A 20737-nucleotide genomic window follows, 5' to 3' on the forward strand; every position below is an offset into this window, starting at 1 on the left:
AGCTTGAGCTCTCTTTCATTATATTTGAAAAAACAATTTGACAAAAGTGAGTGAGTTTGGTTTTACGCCGCTTTTAGCAATATTCCAGCAATATCACGGTGGGGGACACCAGAAATGGGCTTCACACATTGTACCCAAGTCGGGAATTGAACCCGGGTCTTAAGCGTGACGTGTGAACACTTTAACCACTAGGCTACCCGACCCTCCATTTGACAAAAGCATTCACAGATGATGTTTGAGATTACATGTTAGTCTACTTTTCTCTGTTTCATGTGGTTTTAAACACTGCCAATAGTAGCATTTTGTCCCCTCTCATATTCTCTATTGATGTTATTATCAAATCATTTTTTTTCTTACCCTATTAGTATCATTTTTAGAAACAACAACATAAATTCCACATATATAATCACCCTCTACAAGAAACATACAAGAAAGAAAACTGAATGAGGATCAGTACTAACCTGGACTTTCAAAGGCTTCTCCCATTTGTTACGACAACATGTTTTTCTCAAAATCAGAACTGTACAAAGAACGCCATGTTTCATTCCACAGACAAGCACTGAGATTCCTAATCACCACACAACCAGCAATATCCATTAGCAGATGAGAAAGCTTCACACTAATTTTTTCCCTCCTTGACTAACAGCGGCAACCTTGGGCGTATATCTTGAAGGAACGTATTACAAAGCTTGTCATCCTTCCTCTTTAACCAGATACTGTCAGGACATGCGACCAACCATTCCCAGGCCGTCCTCAGTCATCAATCACAGTCCTCCTGGCCACAATAAACTTCATTTTGCATTCTATTAAACCTTCTGTTACTTGTCCTCTTCACGATCAATAACAGGTCCCAATAGTGCCCTGTGTCCTAGGATACACTCTTTTACTTCATGAGAGAACATTTTGGTCCTGCTTTCCTTCACCAAGATCACATCACCACGAACTTGAGAAAAATAGCCAGAATTACTTTTTTCCTATCTTGCAAGTCAAATCCAAGCTAACAACGAACCAAGCTACCTACCAATAATTGGAGATCACCTGTGGGATATAAATAGTTTGTGGAATACAAAGTAACTAAGCTCTACGATGATTATTTCAACTAAGTGTTCGTCTACCTGAAACTAGCAGGGGCGGAACAGGTAACAACGATGAAAATCAATTTCCATACGTAATACTCTACCCTTTCCAGTCAGGAGACTATGATCAATACTCTATTATAGAAATGCTACTTCAAAACCCACTATGTACTTTGTTCTGTGGAGCAAGTGTGGAAGCAAAGGAACAGGGCTTGTGGCAGCGTCGCTCCAATGATGATGGTAAGCTAAATGGGCTGACAATGGCACCAGAGAGTGTCCATCGTAGTCATCTATCACTCCAGTCTCTACGTCCTACAAGACCAGCTTCTAAAATAGATCCATGTATTTGTGATCATTAATTCACTTACGGCTAATCATTAATCCAATCAAGGTCAGAGCACCTGTCAAAACCTCCTGGGATCTTCAGACAGGAAATATGTCACTATCTGCACTGGAAAGTGGCCTAAGGATTATTTATAGTTCAAACATATGTTTTAAGAAAACATGTCATGTTTTGCGTGTTTGTTTGATGAAACTATAAAAAATGTGTCCTCTGTCCCTTGAGGACTGACACAGAATCCAACTAACGTACTGGTTATCATGTTACCGTATATCGCAGTTTATAAAGCGACCACACCTATAAGACGTACGACCCCCCTGTAGAAGCCTTTAAAATTGAAGCTAATTTACATACCCCGTCTATAAAGCGCATCAAAATGTAGCACGTCACCAGCACATACACACTCCCTACATTTGGAATCAAAACGTGTATGTCTTCCGCAGAAAAGAAATTACATTGTTTCCCTTGGGCAAATTCAGGGAAACGAACAGATAATAACAATTAAGCTTGGTCAATACAAATTAAAAATTTGAGTTAAAAAACACTAGATACGATCATTTACCGATTAAATTGTATTTACTGTTTTATATGCAGAGATTAGGATTACCATGTATATTTTCTTAACTATTTACCTGGAAGTGGCAATCAGCTGTACACACATTTCTCAGAATCTACCGGTGATTTGGTTAATAATTACCCAATAATATAACTTTAAAGAATTTTGATACAATAATTGAAAGAAATGAATCTGAAACTATTATATTATTCGGAATAATTTATTATGATATCATTTTATTTTAGAAGTATTTTACTACATATATTTGAAATAATAACCATAAGCGTAGCACTTTAGTACACCTGATCGCTATTGCCAGATATTTTGTCGTAAGGAACAATTTGACCAATCAAAGTGTGGCATTTAGGATATATATATCCATTCTCTATCCACTAAAGTTCGTTTCAAGGCATCAATAGTGGTAATATGACCATGGTTGCTGAGAATAACATTGATTTGTGCGATCTTCCGATCACTTCACATACGATTTTGCAGAAATCAATATAAACAATACTGATTGAAATTTTGAATAAAATTAATAAAATAGATTACTAAAGTAAGTCCAGATATATAATGAACTGTTTTTATAAACAGACAGTATAATTACATGATTAGTTGGCATGGTCTTTATAGTGTTATGTTCTCACAGTAATGTCTTTGTGTGTGTGTGTGGGGGGGGGGGGGGGGAGAGGGAAGGGAAACAAACATCAAAACTCTTTAACCCTGTATGTAAGACGACTCCCTTTGAAAGCCCCCTAATTTGAGGTATGAAAAACTTCTATATGATAATGATACGTCTCGTACATGCGTTAGCGTGTGTGTGAGTGCATGGTGTTGTTTGTTCAGGACAATAGATGACATGCACTCATCAGTTGTATTTATTAATACCAACGATTACCTAACTATAAGAATCGTTATCTGAAACAAACAGATTTTACAAATATACTACTCAAAAGAAGTTAGACAACACCTGATTCTTTCTGGACAGTCATTCTGTGATGACATGACATTAACTATACCCACATGAAAAAGTCAGACGTTCTTGATAATAAAACAAAGTTAACATATTTCAAGGAAGTGATTTTAGAAACACTGCAAGAACCCTATTGTCTGGCAAAAACACACAGCCACAGGTAAACCTAATCGCATTTCGATATTTTGAACTGTTTTCAACTAAAACTGTCAGGGTCTTACGGCTCATGACCTAAAATATAGCAAAGTTCATCTCACTTGACCAAAGTCACACAAAGCTTTCCATTTCGAACGCCCACCAATCCAGATTCAGAATAAGCCCTTTCCCTTCCAACTCAATAGGATTGTCCTCCAAAACAGAATCAACCTTTCAATTTTAGATCAAAACACTGCCTGAGAAAAAAGTCTGTCCAAAGAATTGCGTGTTTCATCGTGTAATCTGGAAAGATCCATTTCACTGCATCAGTAGCCCGAACAGCAAAGCCCTCCATGGGCAACTCTTACCTATTACCTGATACTCTGCTACAGGTGAGCGATCAATTTGTTAATTCAATAATGCCACAAGCCAAGTATTTTGTAGATTAAACGGAAAATACCACAAACCTGCTGAAAAACAGAGCATCTCTTACACGAGGAACTTGGTCAAAAGTCTGTACATACTCCACAAGCAACAAAAGTGTGAAAATGAAATGGAAATAGCCACTAGCCAGAAAACAACCTATTTCTGTTATTCTTGGGAAATCTGTGAAATAATGACATGGGGTATGTTATGATAATGTGACAACTCATGTTTCATGAGCAAATATTTTTGGAATTGCTTTCTGTCAAAACAAACCAAATTGAACTTTCCACCTTCAAGAACCAGCCTATTCTTGAAACCAAAAGACACTTGCATCAGTTCATTGTAAGATATTTCCAAACATCAAACGCTTTAACTGTGACTTCGGTTCATTGTCACAACAACAAAAATTCCTAAATTTCAAGCACAAAACAATTGGCCAGTGTTTGTGAAGCTGTCAATGCAGATAATCATGACAAGCCCTCCTGCTCTCATCCCCATCAAGTTGTTGTCCCAACTACAGTCACGCATACATGTTAAGTGTTAAACCCATCCTTGCAATTCTTTCTAACTTTTTCCAGAGCCCCCAAACTACCAGAATTTCATTTCCCATTGTTACAAAGGATTAAGAGATCAGATGCGGGGATGGTTGAAGTGAAGATGTCCCACATCAAAGCTGAGAATGGAACATGATGGTGCGACCCAAACACTGGCAGTCATGTCAGATTTGGTATTGATTTGTGGTGACTTAACATTGCCGCCTGTGTTTAGGGAATGGTCACTTTTCAGCCAAGTTTGTTGATTTGGCTGTTTATTTTGCTGATACTCTTTCATCCTTGGCTAATATTGAGGTTAACCTTGCAAAGAAAGAGACTCTCTGTTTTTTCAAAACAAGATCACCAAGAGAGGGCTAAGTGCCCAGGTGATGCTTCAATACATGGCCTCTGACCACAGGAATCCTCCTCCTTCAACATCAGATCTGAACAGTTGGAACTGTATTACAGTTGTCAAGGACGGTCAGCTGGGGGATGGAATGGAAGTTGGAATTGATACAGGTCCTGGACATTAAAACCAGTGATCAAAGGAGTGGTCACAGCTGACTGACCACAGCTGACTGACCAAGGATCTAAATAGGGATTTGAACAAACATATAATGAGGAGAGAAGGCTAACATTCCTTTCAATAAGAAGAAACATGCATACATTCCTTGCAATGAGAAGAAACAGGAGTACATTCCTTGCAATAAGAAGAAACATGCATACATTCCTTGCAATAAGAAGAAACATGCATACATTCCTTTCAATAAGAAGAAACATGCATACATTCCTTGCAATAAGAAGAAACATGCATACATTCCTTGCAATAAGAAGAAACATGCATACATTCCTTGCAATAAGAAGAAACAGGAGTACATTCCTTGCAATAAGAAGAAACAGGAGTACATTCCTTGCAATGAGGAGAGATGGACATGCATTCCTTGCAATGAAGAGAGAAAGTATCAAACCAATGCTGTATACCTAAAATGTTCTCTTCTGGAGGATTATAATTGATATGGCAATATCTGGCTATTGGTTTTATCTCACTTAAACAATCAAAATGCCTCTTGCAATATGGACATACCACTGACAGCATGATTCTTTGTGAAGGGCACTGATAACATCCTTTAAAATAGCATTCCATAATACCAACAATAAAACATAAATAAATAATCAATAAACCAAAACATGGCATAAGATTGAAGGAGTTAACATTATCTATTTCAAAAAAGAAATCCAGGTTAAACTATACTTTTTTGTCATCGCATTAAGCAAAAAACAATGGGAGTCATGAATCTGATGTTAATCTGGTCTTCATGTCATTTCTTAAATATCAAATAAAACTGTTCAAAGGATAAATTATTATCTCTGATAAAGATCACACAGACTGTATAATGGGTAGATCCTCATTTACATCCTATCAAGACCTTGCTAGACTAGATGGGATCAAGACTTCGATTCATCAAGACTAACAGCAGTGTTTTTTCCTTTTTTTACATTTTCTGTCATGTTATGCTTGTTTGATGTTCTTGAATGTCACAAAACGCAGTTACGTTTAACTGGTGTCGCAAAAAGGTCTTTAAAACAGCTTTGATGTAAATATGATCGTCATCTTGTGATTGCACAATGACATTACCCTCTTGGAGTACACACTGTGACAAAACAGTTCCTTCTCTCTGAGTGGGTTAGTGTTTGAATAAGTGTGTGAACAGTGTCTGAACTGACACGCTGGAACAATGCATTGAGCCTTTACTACAAACAGATTGTCTGAACTATAAACATACTGGAACAATGTATTGAACCTTCACTACAAACAGATTGTCTGAACTTCAAACAAACATCAGTGTATCAAACTGATTTTTTTTAACTTAAAACATCATGGAATATAGTGTGGAATATTTTCTATAATCATGTTGTCTGAACTTCTAACATACTGGAACAATGTATCAACATTCATTATAAACAGATTGTCTGAACTAGACACCTTCTGGAACAAAATATCAAAACATAGCAACAAACAGATTGTCTGAACTATAGACCCCTAGGAACAATTAAGCAAAACTTTACTACGAACAGATTGTCTGATCTAGACACATTCTGGAACAAAATATCAAACCACAGCTACAAAAAATATCAGCACAATTACAAACAGAATCTCTTGGTTACAGAGTCATGTCAGAAAACAGTGGAAGTCACTGAAGACAGCCGATGTACAAATGGAGACAGCAAAACTGAACCCTGTCTCCTATTCAATATACATGTACTTGTCCCAACACTGCCACCTACCTTTCTCCCGCACGCCATAGATGGTTAGCCATCGTTAATATCGGCACGTTCATCAAACTGTTCACTTATAGACTGGCCACAGGCACAACCATAATGCTCAATCTGTGAAACTCCTCGTTATTAGCGTTGTGGATCTGATTGGATTACACCATGGTCCCTTTCTGTGGTGAGAATATTGGTATTGTCTCTTGCCGGAAGCTAGCCTTCACCACCGTCTTATCTTTAGAGAGTCTTAACTACCAATACTGCCATCTGAGGCTACGGCAGTAGGACTGGGACGCCAACCAATCGACCTTAAACCATTATACTCATACCATATCTGCTAGGTAAGACATGGCGCTCGGGCCATCCTGGGTAAACATTAATAATGACCACATTTCTTCTACGGTAACCATTAATCTGGTTTTGATTTGGAATAAAAGAATAACTATTCTATCTTGGGTGATCTAAATCTGTATTTTCTGCTGAACATGCATAATTGGCCTTATTACTGATGTAATTGCATCATGGGAAGGTTTTCAGAAAACTTACGCTGAATCAGTCATTTCTGATTGAGATCACTTACCTAATTAGCCATCTTCAATAACCCAAAGGAGTCACCGTGACATATTTCTGCTTCATGGATTTAAAGTAAGTCTTCCAGTCTGAGACTAGCAAATGTCTTTTATGGACTTAGTTCTTTAATCTCTCCATTAAAAGTGTATACCAATAATACCTTGTGATATGAAGATGTACTTCTCAGTGTGTAACACTGCCTTTATTGATGCTTGAATTACATCAATTAGCTTCAATGTTAAATAACAACAACAATAAAAAATTGTACAGCAACTAATACGGACAAATGTTGAAGTAAAAACATTCCCAGTAAAAAAATGTAAAATAGCTGTATTTTTTCAGAAAATCCAAATATTGAAATCGAAACTTTGCACTACACCTTAGCTATTGGTATAAAACGTGTTCACCAAGTTTGAAAAGAATTTATGTTGTAGTTTTCAAGTTATTGGTCGCACACATAAATGTCCTCGGAGTGAGTGAGTGAGTGAGTATGGTTTTATGCCGCTTTTAGCAATATTCCAGCAATATCACGGCGGGGGACACCAGAAATGGGCTTCACACATTGTACCCAAGTCGGGAATCGAACCCGGGTCTTCGGCGTGACGATCCAACGCTTTAACCACTAGTCTACCCGACTGCTCCAAATGTCCTCGGAAGGACGGATGGAAGGAAAGAAGGATGGACAGATGGATGGACTATATACCATTATCAAAGCAGGCATGGACTGATTAAACTACCTATCATTATCCGATTTATCATAAGAGTGTCAAAACATAGTACATCACAAATTTGTTCCACACCTTTAGCAGCTGAGCCTTATAAGTAGAACTAGGTGCTAGTATCTTACTCATGTGTAAAAGTCAATCTTCAATATTGAGACTGCATCTCGGGCTCAATTTCAGAAAAATCTTGCATCTCCTCAAGGTCTACTTTATGTCTTGAAACCCAAATATACAGCCTGATCCTGTCTACTGATCTAGACAAACTGTCTCCCTGAACTCATCTAGCAGAGACTGTACATGTCTCCCTGACTTTGGGTCATTCAGTTATGATTTTATCTCTATAAACAATGATAATGTATCAGCTCTGTCTATAGCCTTCACAGAATATGAAATTTGAATGTTGAATAAGTGGAAAAGATGATGTTATCTCTATTCTTAACACACAAATATTTGTTCACTGGTCATGCTGGATGAAAGTGGCCTGCCAACAAATATTTTCAATATAATTAAAATAAATTATATTGAAAATATTTGTTTGACTCCCAAATTGTATGTTTTGAAAAAAAAATAGTCTATTCTCAGAGTTATTACTCACAATTATATAATCATAATATTTCAGTTACAATATTATTTCACAATCTGAATTCAATACATCACATTTCAAATTTGCAAGCAAAAGCATCTACATATCTATCCTTCACAACATAAAAATAAATATCACCTTCTGATTACCTTACAAGATATACAGCATTCCAATACAACATTACAAGATATATATCCTGCCAATACAACATTACAAGATATATATCCTGCCAATACAACATTACAAGATTTATATCCTGCCAATACAACATTACAAGATATATATCCTGCCAATACAACAGTTCAAGATATATATCCTGCCAATACAACATTACAAGATATATATGCTTCTGATTACCTGAAAAGATATACATCCTTTCAATACACAATTACAAGATATATATCCTTCTGGTACATTACAAGACATATATCTTTCTGATACATTACAAGATATATATCCTTCCAATACAACATTACAAGATACATATCCTTCTGATATAACAGTACAAGATCTATATTCCTGCATGCAAAATACTAAGACATATTCTTCAATACAACCCAAGAAGATATATATATCCCATCACACAAAATAAGATTACATTTATTCCTCAATACAACATGGAAAGGTATACATCACTTCAGGAAGCATCAAAAGATATACATCCTCCAAAAATAAAAAGATATATATATCTCCTCCAAACAACATAAAATGATGTATATCTCACATACATCATTGACAGATATATATTCTTCTATACAACATAGAATATATGTTTCCTTTAAACATATAAAATATATATCCTCAATACAACATAGAAGGATATATATCCTTCATACACATGAAAAGATATATATTCCTCTATACAACACAAAATATATACATTCCTCTACACAACATGAAAAGATATACATCCTCTGTACAATATAAAAAAGATATATATCCTCCAATCAACATAGAAGGATATATATTCTCCATACACCAAAAAACATACATACATACCTCCAAACAACACAGAACATTCGCATTATGGCCAGGGTAGGAATCAGGTGGCAGGTCAGTGGAACTAACTCCCTGCTAACATGGAGTGGTCCAAGAATACAACGTCAAACAATACCAAACATCAAAAGTACATCCAGCAAAACCACACCTAAACCTCAGTCCATTTGCCGACTGAATCTCAATCAGTAGTTACGTTAAAAACAATTTCTCATGCTGAAGTTATCCTCAGAAAGCTCAATCCTCACAACCTCAATATGCACCTTCTTGCCCAATCCTTGTTTTCAGAGTCACCTGTGACCGGCCGCCACTCAGTATATGGGAAGAAAAACACAATCCAAATACAGTGCACAGTTTGATGTTGATCAACAGCTTGTTAAACTTAGTAAGTCGAGTAATTATAGCTCAACAGAAATAGCCCCTACATATGTAATACAGGGAACTCCTTCCACAATGAGCTGTGGTACGATCACACAAATATATATCCGAATCGGTTAACAACACTTTCGACACTACACAGACTCAAATTTGAAATCACTAGAATCAAGTGGCAGTGTTTGTATGATTACCCATAATGCTTTAGGGGGAAGCGAGAGCCCATTGTTTCCTCACTGTCTGTCAACATCAGTAACAGGAATGCAAACAGGATTCCGTTTGACGAAAAGATTTGCATCTCCGTGTCAATCACAGCATGGTGGACTATGCTTGGCTCCAACACACACTACACTGCACAAGTTCCGCTACCAATGCCATTTCAATAAATCGGTCACTCCTGAGATGACTGGTTCCGGACGTACAGATACAAGTTCCGCTACATAGATCGTGAAGCACATGAACAGATAACAAACTGTTGTCATCACAGACATCGAAGTACCACGCGGCATGAAGTACCAATATCCCAAATGTCAGTCACGGGCATACAGGATACATGTGTTTAAGTACAGTAAATAGATGGCAAACTTTTCAACAAATCAGAGGACGAGCATTTTCATGTTTCTCTGTTCACCCCCTATATCATATTAAATCTTCCTGGTAAAATGTTGTCAGTTGAGTATTACCGAAAATATGTATATCTTGCACTTTTAGTAATATCCTCAAAGATATATAAAGATACATAAAAGAGTATACATTTGTTGTGAACTGTTGTAAAAGACTCGTTTTGTTTTGTTTTTTATTGCAAGCTTCCATGGTCTTGGGTTCAAGTGTTGACAGCAACACATCTAACAGCCCTATGCATAAAGCATTCAAGATTATGTACTTATATGGCAATGTGCATGCGTGTGCATGTGTGCGTGTGCGTGTGCGTGTGCGTGTGCGTGTGGGTTGGTGGGTGGGTTGGGTGGGGTTGGGTAGTGTTTTTGTGTGTGGCTGCTGGTACTATTGACGGCTTAATAGTCCTAGACCACTGAGACACCATGCCACAGTTTAACTTGGACACTTTCCTTAAACACAATATACCAACTCAGAGCAAACTACAACTTGTTTTATCTGCTACCAGGCAGGGTAACAACAAGTACTGCCTTTTAACATTATTTGGTCTGACAGAGCCAGGGATCTAACCAGTGACATTCTGCTCCCAACGTGACTCAAACCCTTTCTAATCCTTCCGATTCGTACCAGGTATGATATCAATGAGTAAGTGAGTGAGTTTGGCTTAACGCTGCCTTTAACAGTATACTAGTTATATCATGGTGCTTCTGTTTAATGTCGGTGAAATGCCCCCGACACCAGTTGTGGCATGTGGTCCTGTCACAAATGAGGTGAGAATCCTTCATGGGTGACTGAGTTCAACGGCTTGGCTGTTGAAAGTTTCCGGGCTTTGGTCCTGCCCCACACTGAAGTACATACAACACATGTGGTGTCTCCTTCGGCAAGTGAATATGTTCGAATTGTGCCTTTGTTCACCCAGCAGTGAATGGGTACCCAGTAGGATCAGATGGCAATGTAGTCGTTACTAAACCTTCTAGTGTCTCACAGGTAGCTTGGTTGTATACTCCCCAGGGAGAAGAGAATGTGGGTTGAGTGCACACTGATCCAGTGACCAGGGTAATAATAGCACTTTGAGCATGCCCCTGGGTATAGCGCAACATAAATATGCCCATTCTTATTCTTATTAATGCAGACATGAATGATATTTGGTTTGGTTTGTTGTTTAACACTGCACTCAGCAATATTCCAGCTATATGACGGCGGTCTGTAAATAATCGAGTCTGGACCTGACAATCCAGTGATTGATATCATGAGCATCGATCCACGCAATTGGGATCGATGACATGTATCAACCAAGTCAGCGAGCCCGACCACCCGATCTTGTTAGTCGCCTTTCACGACAAGCATAGTATGGCAAGCATTGGTTGCTGAAGACCTGTTCTATCCCGGAATCTTCACGGGTCAGACATGAATGAACTCTACCATGACCCAAAAGGACTGATAATCTTCCCCCCTGGGTGTTGCGATGACATTCACGGAAAGAGTAGACTCTGGATGGCACACTTCCACATTAGTGGGATGATGGGGTAGCCCAGTGGTTTAAGCACACGTTTGTCACACATTGTGAGAAGCTCATTTCTGGTGTTCCCAATCTTGATATTGCTGGGATATTGCTAAAAGCAGCGTAACACCTCACTCACTCACTCCATATTTGAGATATTTCTAACTTCATTTAATTACAAAACATGGCAACTCAATATTCACAAGAGATTAAAAACTAGGAATGAAGACAAAGTGTCTATTATTTCAACACCTTGTACTGGTAGCCAAATGTCAAGATCGTTGCCTTCCCATGAAAGGAATGAATGGGGAAGGATTGAAGTACTTTCCGTCCTATTCAGAAAGTTTTTTCAACTCAAAACACATCAATCATATGAATGCAGGTCTTAAAAACCATGTCCACCCTTTCGACATTCCAACAGTTCTATCATGAAATCAGGTTCAAACAAAATAAAACATCAACATCGATAAAAATGAAACTTTTAAATATTCATCACAATTTGCAAAATGCAATAATCTTGAAAATACTGAATTTCATGAATCGGAGTATGAAAAAGAAATATGAATAGAAGAAAGCCAAAGACATTTCATAACAAGCACCCAATGACACCAAAGGCTGGTTCAAGTGGCATCAGAGAAAATACTGCTTTGCCAAAACCAGTAACAATTCTCAATGCAACATCCCCTTAGTGCAATCACACTTTTCATCAATAGAATGTGCAAATCTAGAAACCCGCAGTAAATCAGGTATCTGTTGGTTACCATCACAACAGATTTAATGAAGGCACCTTGATGTACGGACGGAGCAAACTACCAAATGATACAAGGACTCCCACAGTGTGATAGACAGATGTGACAGGCTCTTGAAGAACTCATTCACTTCCTCATCAGTGGAACCAGACACAATCCACTGACTGGACCTCAGCCACACGGAGTGAGTGAGGGGCGAGTGGGTTTGAGTGAGTGAGTGAGTGATTAAGTGAGTGAGGGGTGAGTGAGTGAGTGAGTGGGTGGGTCAGTGGGCGAGGTCAACTGATTAATTGATTTAGTTGTTGGGTGGGTCGGTGAGTGATTGAGTGTGTGAGAGAGGGTGAGTGTGAGTGAGTGAGTCCTCCAACACCTCATTCACTTTCCTGTAGAAGAACCAGATGAAGTGATGTTTCCATGTGGCGAGTGAGTGAGTGAGTAAGTGAGTGAGTTCTCCAACACCGCATTCACTTTCCTGCAGAAGAACCAGATGAAGTGATGTTTCCATGTGGCGAGTGAGTGAGTGAGTGAGTGAGTGAGTTCTCCAACCTCATTTACGCCACTGCAGATGAACTGATGTTCCGTGAGGAGACTAGTGGTTGAGTGAGTGAAACTTACACAGGGAAGGCTTAACCAAGAACCACACACAGCAGTGAGTCTGGTTTCACACAGCTTCTAACCACATCCCAGTGGGTGTCACCACAATGTCACATGCTGTAATGGGTATTGTTTATGACACTTAACAATATCCCTCCCACATTACTGCAACTGGGATCACACATTGGCCAGCAGTGGGGAATCAACCTTAGGTCTATGTCATCACTAGTGAACGCTTCAACCACTAGCCTACACCCGCACCAGCACAGCAATTACCATCTCTCCAGCTGCATACAAAAATGTCAATAAATCCATCAGTTGTTCAGACTACTTAACTCAAATTACCCACATAGAAATACAAAATCCTTGAGAGCTTCATAGAGAGGAGACAGAGAACACCGATGCCACCTGCTGGCATGTCCACATCAGGATTTTAGCATGGCAGGAAGCCACCAGATCTACCAGTACACACAACATATCTGCATTGTCTAAATATTGTTCCAAACCTTACATCGTGTTTTGTTCTTGGACATGACCAGCCTCAGCATGGCTTATAATCAATATCATGCTAGTTAACGTTTGTCTGAACTAAATACTGCACAGCTGAACAATAGAGTAGGGTCAGTATTATCCCAGAACTGAAGAACTTTCCAACTATTTCCAGCAAACCTGAGACAAAGGGTAGCAAATTTCACAAAAATAAAACCATACGAAATGGTTTTCAAAGTCTTGTACTGTAATAAACATCAACATCATTTTCAGCCAATTATAAGAAACCCATACAATCTGTGTGGCAAGCCACCACACAGACCAGAGTGCAACCTAATCATCATCATCATCATCATCATCATACAATCTGTGTGACAAGCCACCACACAGACCAGAGTGCTACCTAATCATCATCATCATCATCATCATCATCATCCAATATGTGTGGCAAGCAATCACGCAGATCATGGAGCTAACCAACAGCCTCTTTATAACACGAGGGATGGATTTGGTCTGGCTGATGTAATACATAAGGGTGGGGTGTCCCATTTGCACTGAACTGCATGCAGATAGAAATGAAGTAAGCTGGGTTGCGCTTAGCATCCCTAGTCTTGATGTCACCATAACCTCTTGTTGGGTCAATGGGTTAATAGCTGTATTGCAGGGGGGTCAACATCATTATTATAAATAATGACTTTAAGGGGTTTATTTCAAAATATGATAATCTGACAATATTGTGTAAATTATCTGCATCACGACTGACCCAATCAGGAACTTTGATAGCATATTTTCACATTCAAATTATTGCATCAGAGCAAACTAGAGATACTACCTACCCTGAGATAAGTTCGGCAACTTCCTGATATCCGTGTTCCGTGGCGATCTCAGCAGGAGTTTCACCGTGGCGATTCTTGATTTGAGTGGCAGCCTCTCCCCCTGGTTGCTCCAGGAGAAACAGGCTTACCTCCCTTAGGCCAAGGCGAGCCGCGAAATGAAGAAGTGTCTCGCGATCCTGACACAAATCATCTACAAATACAAAGTACTTTAAATGTAGTGGCAGCAAGTGAAATGATTTTCACAGTGAAAAGTAAAGTCAATCAATGGGCGACTATAGTGAATCACCTCGTCATCTACACATATGGTACAAATTCAGTCATGAGGAAGCCACAACCAGCCATACTGGAACAGGTACCATGAAACCCTGTCAGGACCTGGAAGTCTTCAATAGATAACTATTACGACATGTGCACTTAGGGACATAACTCAGTACTAGTGGAAGGCCCGGAAGTCTTCAATAGATTACTATTACGACATGTGCACTAAGGGACATAACTCTGTACGAGTGGAAGGCCCTGGAAATCTTCAATAGATTACTATTACAACATGTGCACTAAGATACATAACTCAATACTAGTGGAAGGCCTGGAACTCTTCAATAGATTACTATTACCACATGTGCACTAAGATACATAACTCAGTACTAGTGGAAGGCCTGGAAGTCTTCAATAGATTACTATTACGACATGTGCACTAAGGGACATAACTCTGTACGAGTGGAAGGCCCTGGAAATCTTCAATAGATTACTATTACGACATGTGCACTAAGGGACATAACTCTGTACCAGTGGAAGGCCCGGAAATCTTCAATAGATTACTATTACCACATGTGCACTTAGATACATAACACAGTACCAGTGGAAGGCCTGGAAGTCTTCAATAGATTACTATTACGACATGTGCACTAAGATACATAACTCAATACTAGTGGAAGGCCTGGAAGTCTTCAATAGATTACTATTACGACATGTGCACTAAGGGACATAACTCAGTACTAGTGGAAGGCCTTGAAGTTTGTACTGCAGTATATTGTGATAATTAGGTCTGTATTGATGAGTATTACAACAAATTGCCATAAACATACTGCGAGGTTTTGTTCCACTTCCTAATTGCCCCTCGGTGTTAAGAATGAAATAGGTTACACACTATCCCATGTTGGTGATCATTTCCTTGAAGACGAGTTTGACCGCTAACTACAGTAACATTTAATCAAGGGAGGTAACACAGTGACAAACAGCAGTGCATACAATAAATAAATTGTATCAGAGATTAGCTCTACTAGGAATACTTTCATTTATTTTGTCATTGATAATTGATAATAGCCAAAGAAATACACTTATTTCTTTATTTCAATAATGATCTCACAACATCTGCTCCAGACACATCTGTCTGCATGCTGATTACTGTTTGCACCTCCTATGTATACTAAGGGACATTATCAGTAGACATGATTCAGAACATGGACGACTTTAGTGGGAATTGTCCTGTCCAGACTAGCAAGGTTTGACTGTATCTGGAGCCCATCTCCTGCATTCTGTATATACATCAATAGCATGGATACCTTGCTACTGCTCAAACAATCACACAATGAAACATTCAGGAATTTTATGTTTGATAATCATATTTACTTTATTACATGTGGGTTTTAATATCAAAGATATAAACATTCTTTCCCCCTCATCATAACCTCCATCTCAAACACTATATTTGTCTACTATTTAAGTTTAACCATTCTGGCTCACAGGATTCAATATCACTCACTGACAATCATTTTTATGATTGAAATTATTCGAACCCCCAGCACACATGGAGGCAAATGGAGGATTGTACAGCAGCTTCCTTCACTTTTCCTACAAATAGTTTACAAAGTCTTAGTGATTAGTTGAGTTTGTGTTGCTATATATCACAAGTCTCTCATCTAAAGCAGTGTCCGTTCAGTGTAACCCAAGTCCAAGGTTTTGACAGACCAAGGAAAAAGGTGCAAATCATGTGATCCAATCAACCAATGACCAGAAGGTGCTCCCTGGACTGGTCGCAACTCCCAACAACATATCGCAGGCCACAAGGGCATCCATGCCCAGCTAAGTCAACCCAGCAGATTTCTCCCAAGTGTTTTATAGAAACTCATTCTCCAGATATGGTTGGTTGTTGGTTGGTTTGTTGTTTAACGCCTCACTCAGCAATATTCAAGCTTTATGATGGCGGTCTGTAAATAATCGATCTGGACCACACAATCCAGTGATTAATATCATGAGCATCAATCCACGCAATTGGGATCGATGACATGCATCAACCAAGTCAGCGAGTCTGACCACCCGATCCCGTTAGTCACCTTTTACTACAAGCATAGTCACCTTTTATGGCAAGCATGGGTTGCTGAAGGCCTATTCTACCTCGGAATCTTCACGGGTGCTCCAGATATGGACATGCGTGAGTACAAGACAGGATGATGACCATCCGTCAATGCACCAATGCACTGCAGCACATGTCCTAGTTTTATTAATATTTATATCAATTGTAAATTATAGTTTCTGATGATATGTAAAGGTCAGAATGTTTTAGCTATTATTGGTTAATTGACACACATTTTCTATATTTTGGGTTTTTTATAAGTATCCCCTTTGTCAGTTTTATAAGCATCCAGGTACAATTAATAATACAGCTAATTCAAGCAACATAACTATTATAACCAATACAACCTAAACTAATGATACAATTATTTCATTTGTTGTTTCATGCCACACTAAGCACCATCTATGGCAGCCTGTAAATAATTGAGTCTGGTCCAGACAAACCAGTGATTGATGCCATGAGAAACATCACCATGCCATGGTGGTACAATGACATACATTAATCACCTAGGTCAACGGAATCGTCAGGCTCACTGTCTTGGTTGATGCTATTACCCACACAACTACTGTTACTACAGCTACATACCTGTATCATCACCAAGTATATTCCAACCGATCGGCAGGTATATGCTTTTCAGGGCACTCACAAGTCTCTCATCCAAAGTAGACACAATTTCATTGGCTAAATCAAACTGCTCTGACTTGATTAGTTCCAGGTCATCCAGGGCATGAATGTTGTAGACACTATCTATGAGAAACACGGCCATGTGGTAGGCGGAGTCATAGTGAAAGTGGAAGGTGTCCAAGCAGATGACACACGTCTTCCCATCATGCACCTGGTACACACTCAGGCGGACATCTTCAGAAACACCATGCACTGGAAACAAAGAAGAAACATTGTAAACAATTGCATCCAGAAACACACAAGCAAAACATGAAGAGGTATTAGCTGTGACACTCTCCACCTCAATAGTTGTTAAGATAATGGCTGAAGTTATGTTTTAAGATCTAAGTAACGTATTTGCCATAATAAATGTCTGGGCCACTTTAAACAATTTATAAAGGAGGTGCTTATTAAAACCATATACACTTTTGTGTTTACTGTAAAAAGATCTGCAATATGTAGAAGACAATACAAAGTGTTCATGTCAATTACAGACTTTAAGGGACTTTCAGTGCTAACAGTTTACAGTGTGGTCTAGAAGGGGGTGCCGAGATTAATACGGTGAATACAGAAAATGAAATGCATACGACACTGTACAAATATGTTTCAATATTCAATACTGCTTTATGAAAAAGTATAAGTTCACCAAACTGCCATTTTGATTCTGTGACCTAGGTCTTCAGCAGAACCAAAATATAATCAACTGGAGACCATGTTTAATCAAGTTATTGTGGTACTGTCCAGAAGCATTACCTCCCCTGATGGATCAGTGACACGGCAACCTGCCAGGATTTAATACATAGTCCAACAAATTGGACTGCATATGGGAAACCAAGAGTGAGTGAGTGAGGTTTTACGCCGCTTTTAGCCATATCCCAGCAATATCACGGCGGGGGACACCCATGTCGGGAATCGAACCCGGGTCTTCGGCGTGACGAGCTAACGCTTTAACCACTAGGCTACCCGACCGCCCCGGGAAACCAAGAAAAAAATGCACTTGTTGTACAAATGGCGGAAATGTTGTCGTTGTAAAAAGCAGTCAGCAATATTTTTTTAATTGTTGTTTAATGCCTCACTCAGCAATATTCCAGTTATATGATGGGGGTCTTAAAAAAATAATCGAGTCTGGACTAGGCAATCCAGTGACTGACATCATGAACATCAATCTATGCAATTGGGATACGAAGGCATGCATCAACCAAGTCCGAGCGTCTGACCACCTGATCACATTAAGGGTTGCTGAAGACCAATCCAAGGAAATATAGCAATATTCAAGCCATGTCATGGCAGACTGTACATATATAGTCTGGCCGAGAAAAATCAGTGGTCGATATCATGAGCAACACCCCATGCCCTCGGGGCACAATGACACACAACCAACCAAGACTCCTGATCCATTCAGTCACCCCCTTCAACAAGCCCTCACGCAGGTCCCCATGGGGAGGAATGACAAGAGATGAGGAACAGACATGATGGAGAGATAAGACAGTGATTCTAGAAGAGCAATGAAGGAGGAATTTATAACATACGCCTATAAAATGAAAATACAACATTTCTGCTAAAACCCTGGTGCTCCATGACTCAACAATTCAATTCTCTCAAATCACTTGGCAAAGCTATGCGTGTGAAAATATGTCGGCCATCTTTATTGTTTTCCAAATACTGCCGTTGAAATGAGCAGTTGTATAAGGCCTGAATGACACTTGCCACATTGGAGAAAATCCTCGACAACTTTTAATCAGCATTATTCAACACAATCCACCTGACGCAAATCAAACTGTCAGAAAGAATTGATTCATAGTTTTTTAACACTGTAAAATAAGACAGACTTTGATAAAACAGCCAGTCAGCAGAAATCGGATCATATTCCATTATGCAAAACTGGTTCTTCAAGAAGAGAGAACTGTCAATCAGAGGTTGTCCTTGGTCGATACAATAATTAGTGCAGATCAAGTACAGACAAGTACTGATGTGCTGTTAGACACCTCCACACAATTTATGCCAATAGGCCATCTAAACTGGACTCTTAATAAGCTTGAAAACACTTGAATTCTCAGACAAAAGTTCATGATTGTATGTCTATCAGGGTACAATGACTCAAAATCGAGCCTACTATCTCAAAACTGAAGCAACTACATTTGGGTCAAGCTTGACGATGCACGTTTGTTCAGATTTAATTTTCTTCCAAACTGGAACATGAAACTAAACATTTGGTGTCTTCTTAATCTTAAAAAGATGAACCAGAGGAAAAAAAGAAGACATATTGTTTACCAAAAAATTGAAACCATTAATTTGATAACTTTTTAAACCTGTTAAAAACCTGTCCTACATTTCCCTTTTTGCCCCACATTCAGTGTTAGCTATTCCCATTCTATAAATGAGGTTTCTATACCACCTCATAACTAATTTCTTTTCAAATAATATTGGAGCGTCTATCTGGACTTAAGTCATCTGCAAGCAAGGCAGTCCTGTGGTACATCACATTAGCAACTAGTTAACTGGTAATGTGTCACAGTGTGACAGGCAAGACAAGCTCCAGGTTACGAGGCTCCATTTCTTGTCACACTCTGTCTAATTTAACAAACTCTTCTCCTATTTCAATTTTTTTAAATCATATGGTTACATTTCTAGAACAGATAGGCAAAGAATTTTTTTGAGTTGCTGTGAAGTGTGTCACCCTCGAATAGACTGCTGATGCAGTGTTAAGAAATAAGCACTCACTCACTCTTGTTTTCATGTTTTCAAAATTTGCTCAAAAACTATTTGGTTTGTTTGTTTCTTGTTTAACGCCACATTCAGCAATAGTCCAGCTATATAAGGACGGTCTGTAAATAATCGAGTCTGGGCCAGACAATCCAGTGATAGGCATCATGAGCATCGATCCACGCAATTGGGATATGATTACATGCATAATTAAAATGAAGATCAATAACTATGTTTATTAAAAATATTGTTTTCAAATAGACAATTCATTCTGATTATGCATCACAAATTTGTTGAGACAAAAAAATCAACAAATATAGCAAAGACAGGCCTCCCCGTCTTTAACAACAATGCCTTACTGACTCTCCAACATACACAAAATAATTTGCACAGCATAAACAATTCAATATAATTTGTTTACAAATTGACAAAACATCTTTCTGAAAATTATGGATGAAATTTCAGAGAAGAAAAATCAACAAAAGCAGGCCACAGATTCATACATAACATTGCTCTTATAAAACTATGCCAAATAGTTATCACAGAATTACACATCATGTCACCACCCCCACAAATAAAGGTAAATCGGAAGCCATGACAGTCATTATAGTGTACCAGGTAGGATCCTTGTTGCGTGAAGCGCCAATAAAATCCCTTAAGAGATATTGAGAAGATGCA

The 20737-nt window shown here is 38.7% G+C and overlaps 1 protein-coding gene across 6 annotated transcripts in view; it reads right to left on the reverse strand.

Moving 5' to 3' along the window:
* The window catches only part of LOC139453836 (rho guanine nucleotide exchange factor 28-like), a 251958-nt gene that overhangs the window by 147602 nt on the left and 83619 nt on the right, over window positions 1-20737 (reverse strand). For all 6 annotated transcript variants that reach the window (XM_071235686.1, XM_071235454.1, XM_071235606.1 and 3 more), the window contains exons 5-6: window positions 17279-17569; window positions 14341-14530 (exon numbers count right to left, since the gene is read on the reverse strand). In XM_071235686.1, the coding sequence (XP_071091787.1) occupies window positions 14341-14530; window positions 17279-17569 (481 nt within the window). The remainder of the gene's footprint in view (window positions 1-14340; window positions 14531-17278; window positions 17570-20737) is intronic.

The sequence above is a fragment of the Haliotis cracherodii genome, unplaced genomic scaffold (assembly GCF_022045235.1).
Source record: "Haliotis cracherodii isolate W230 unplaced genomic scaffold, xgHalCrac1.p SCAF_1, whole genome shotgun sequence".
NCBI lineage: Eukaryota > Metazoa > Mollusca > Gastropoda > Lepetellida > Haliotidae > Haliotis > Haliotis cracherodii.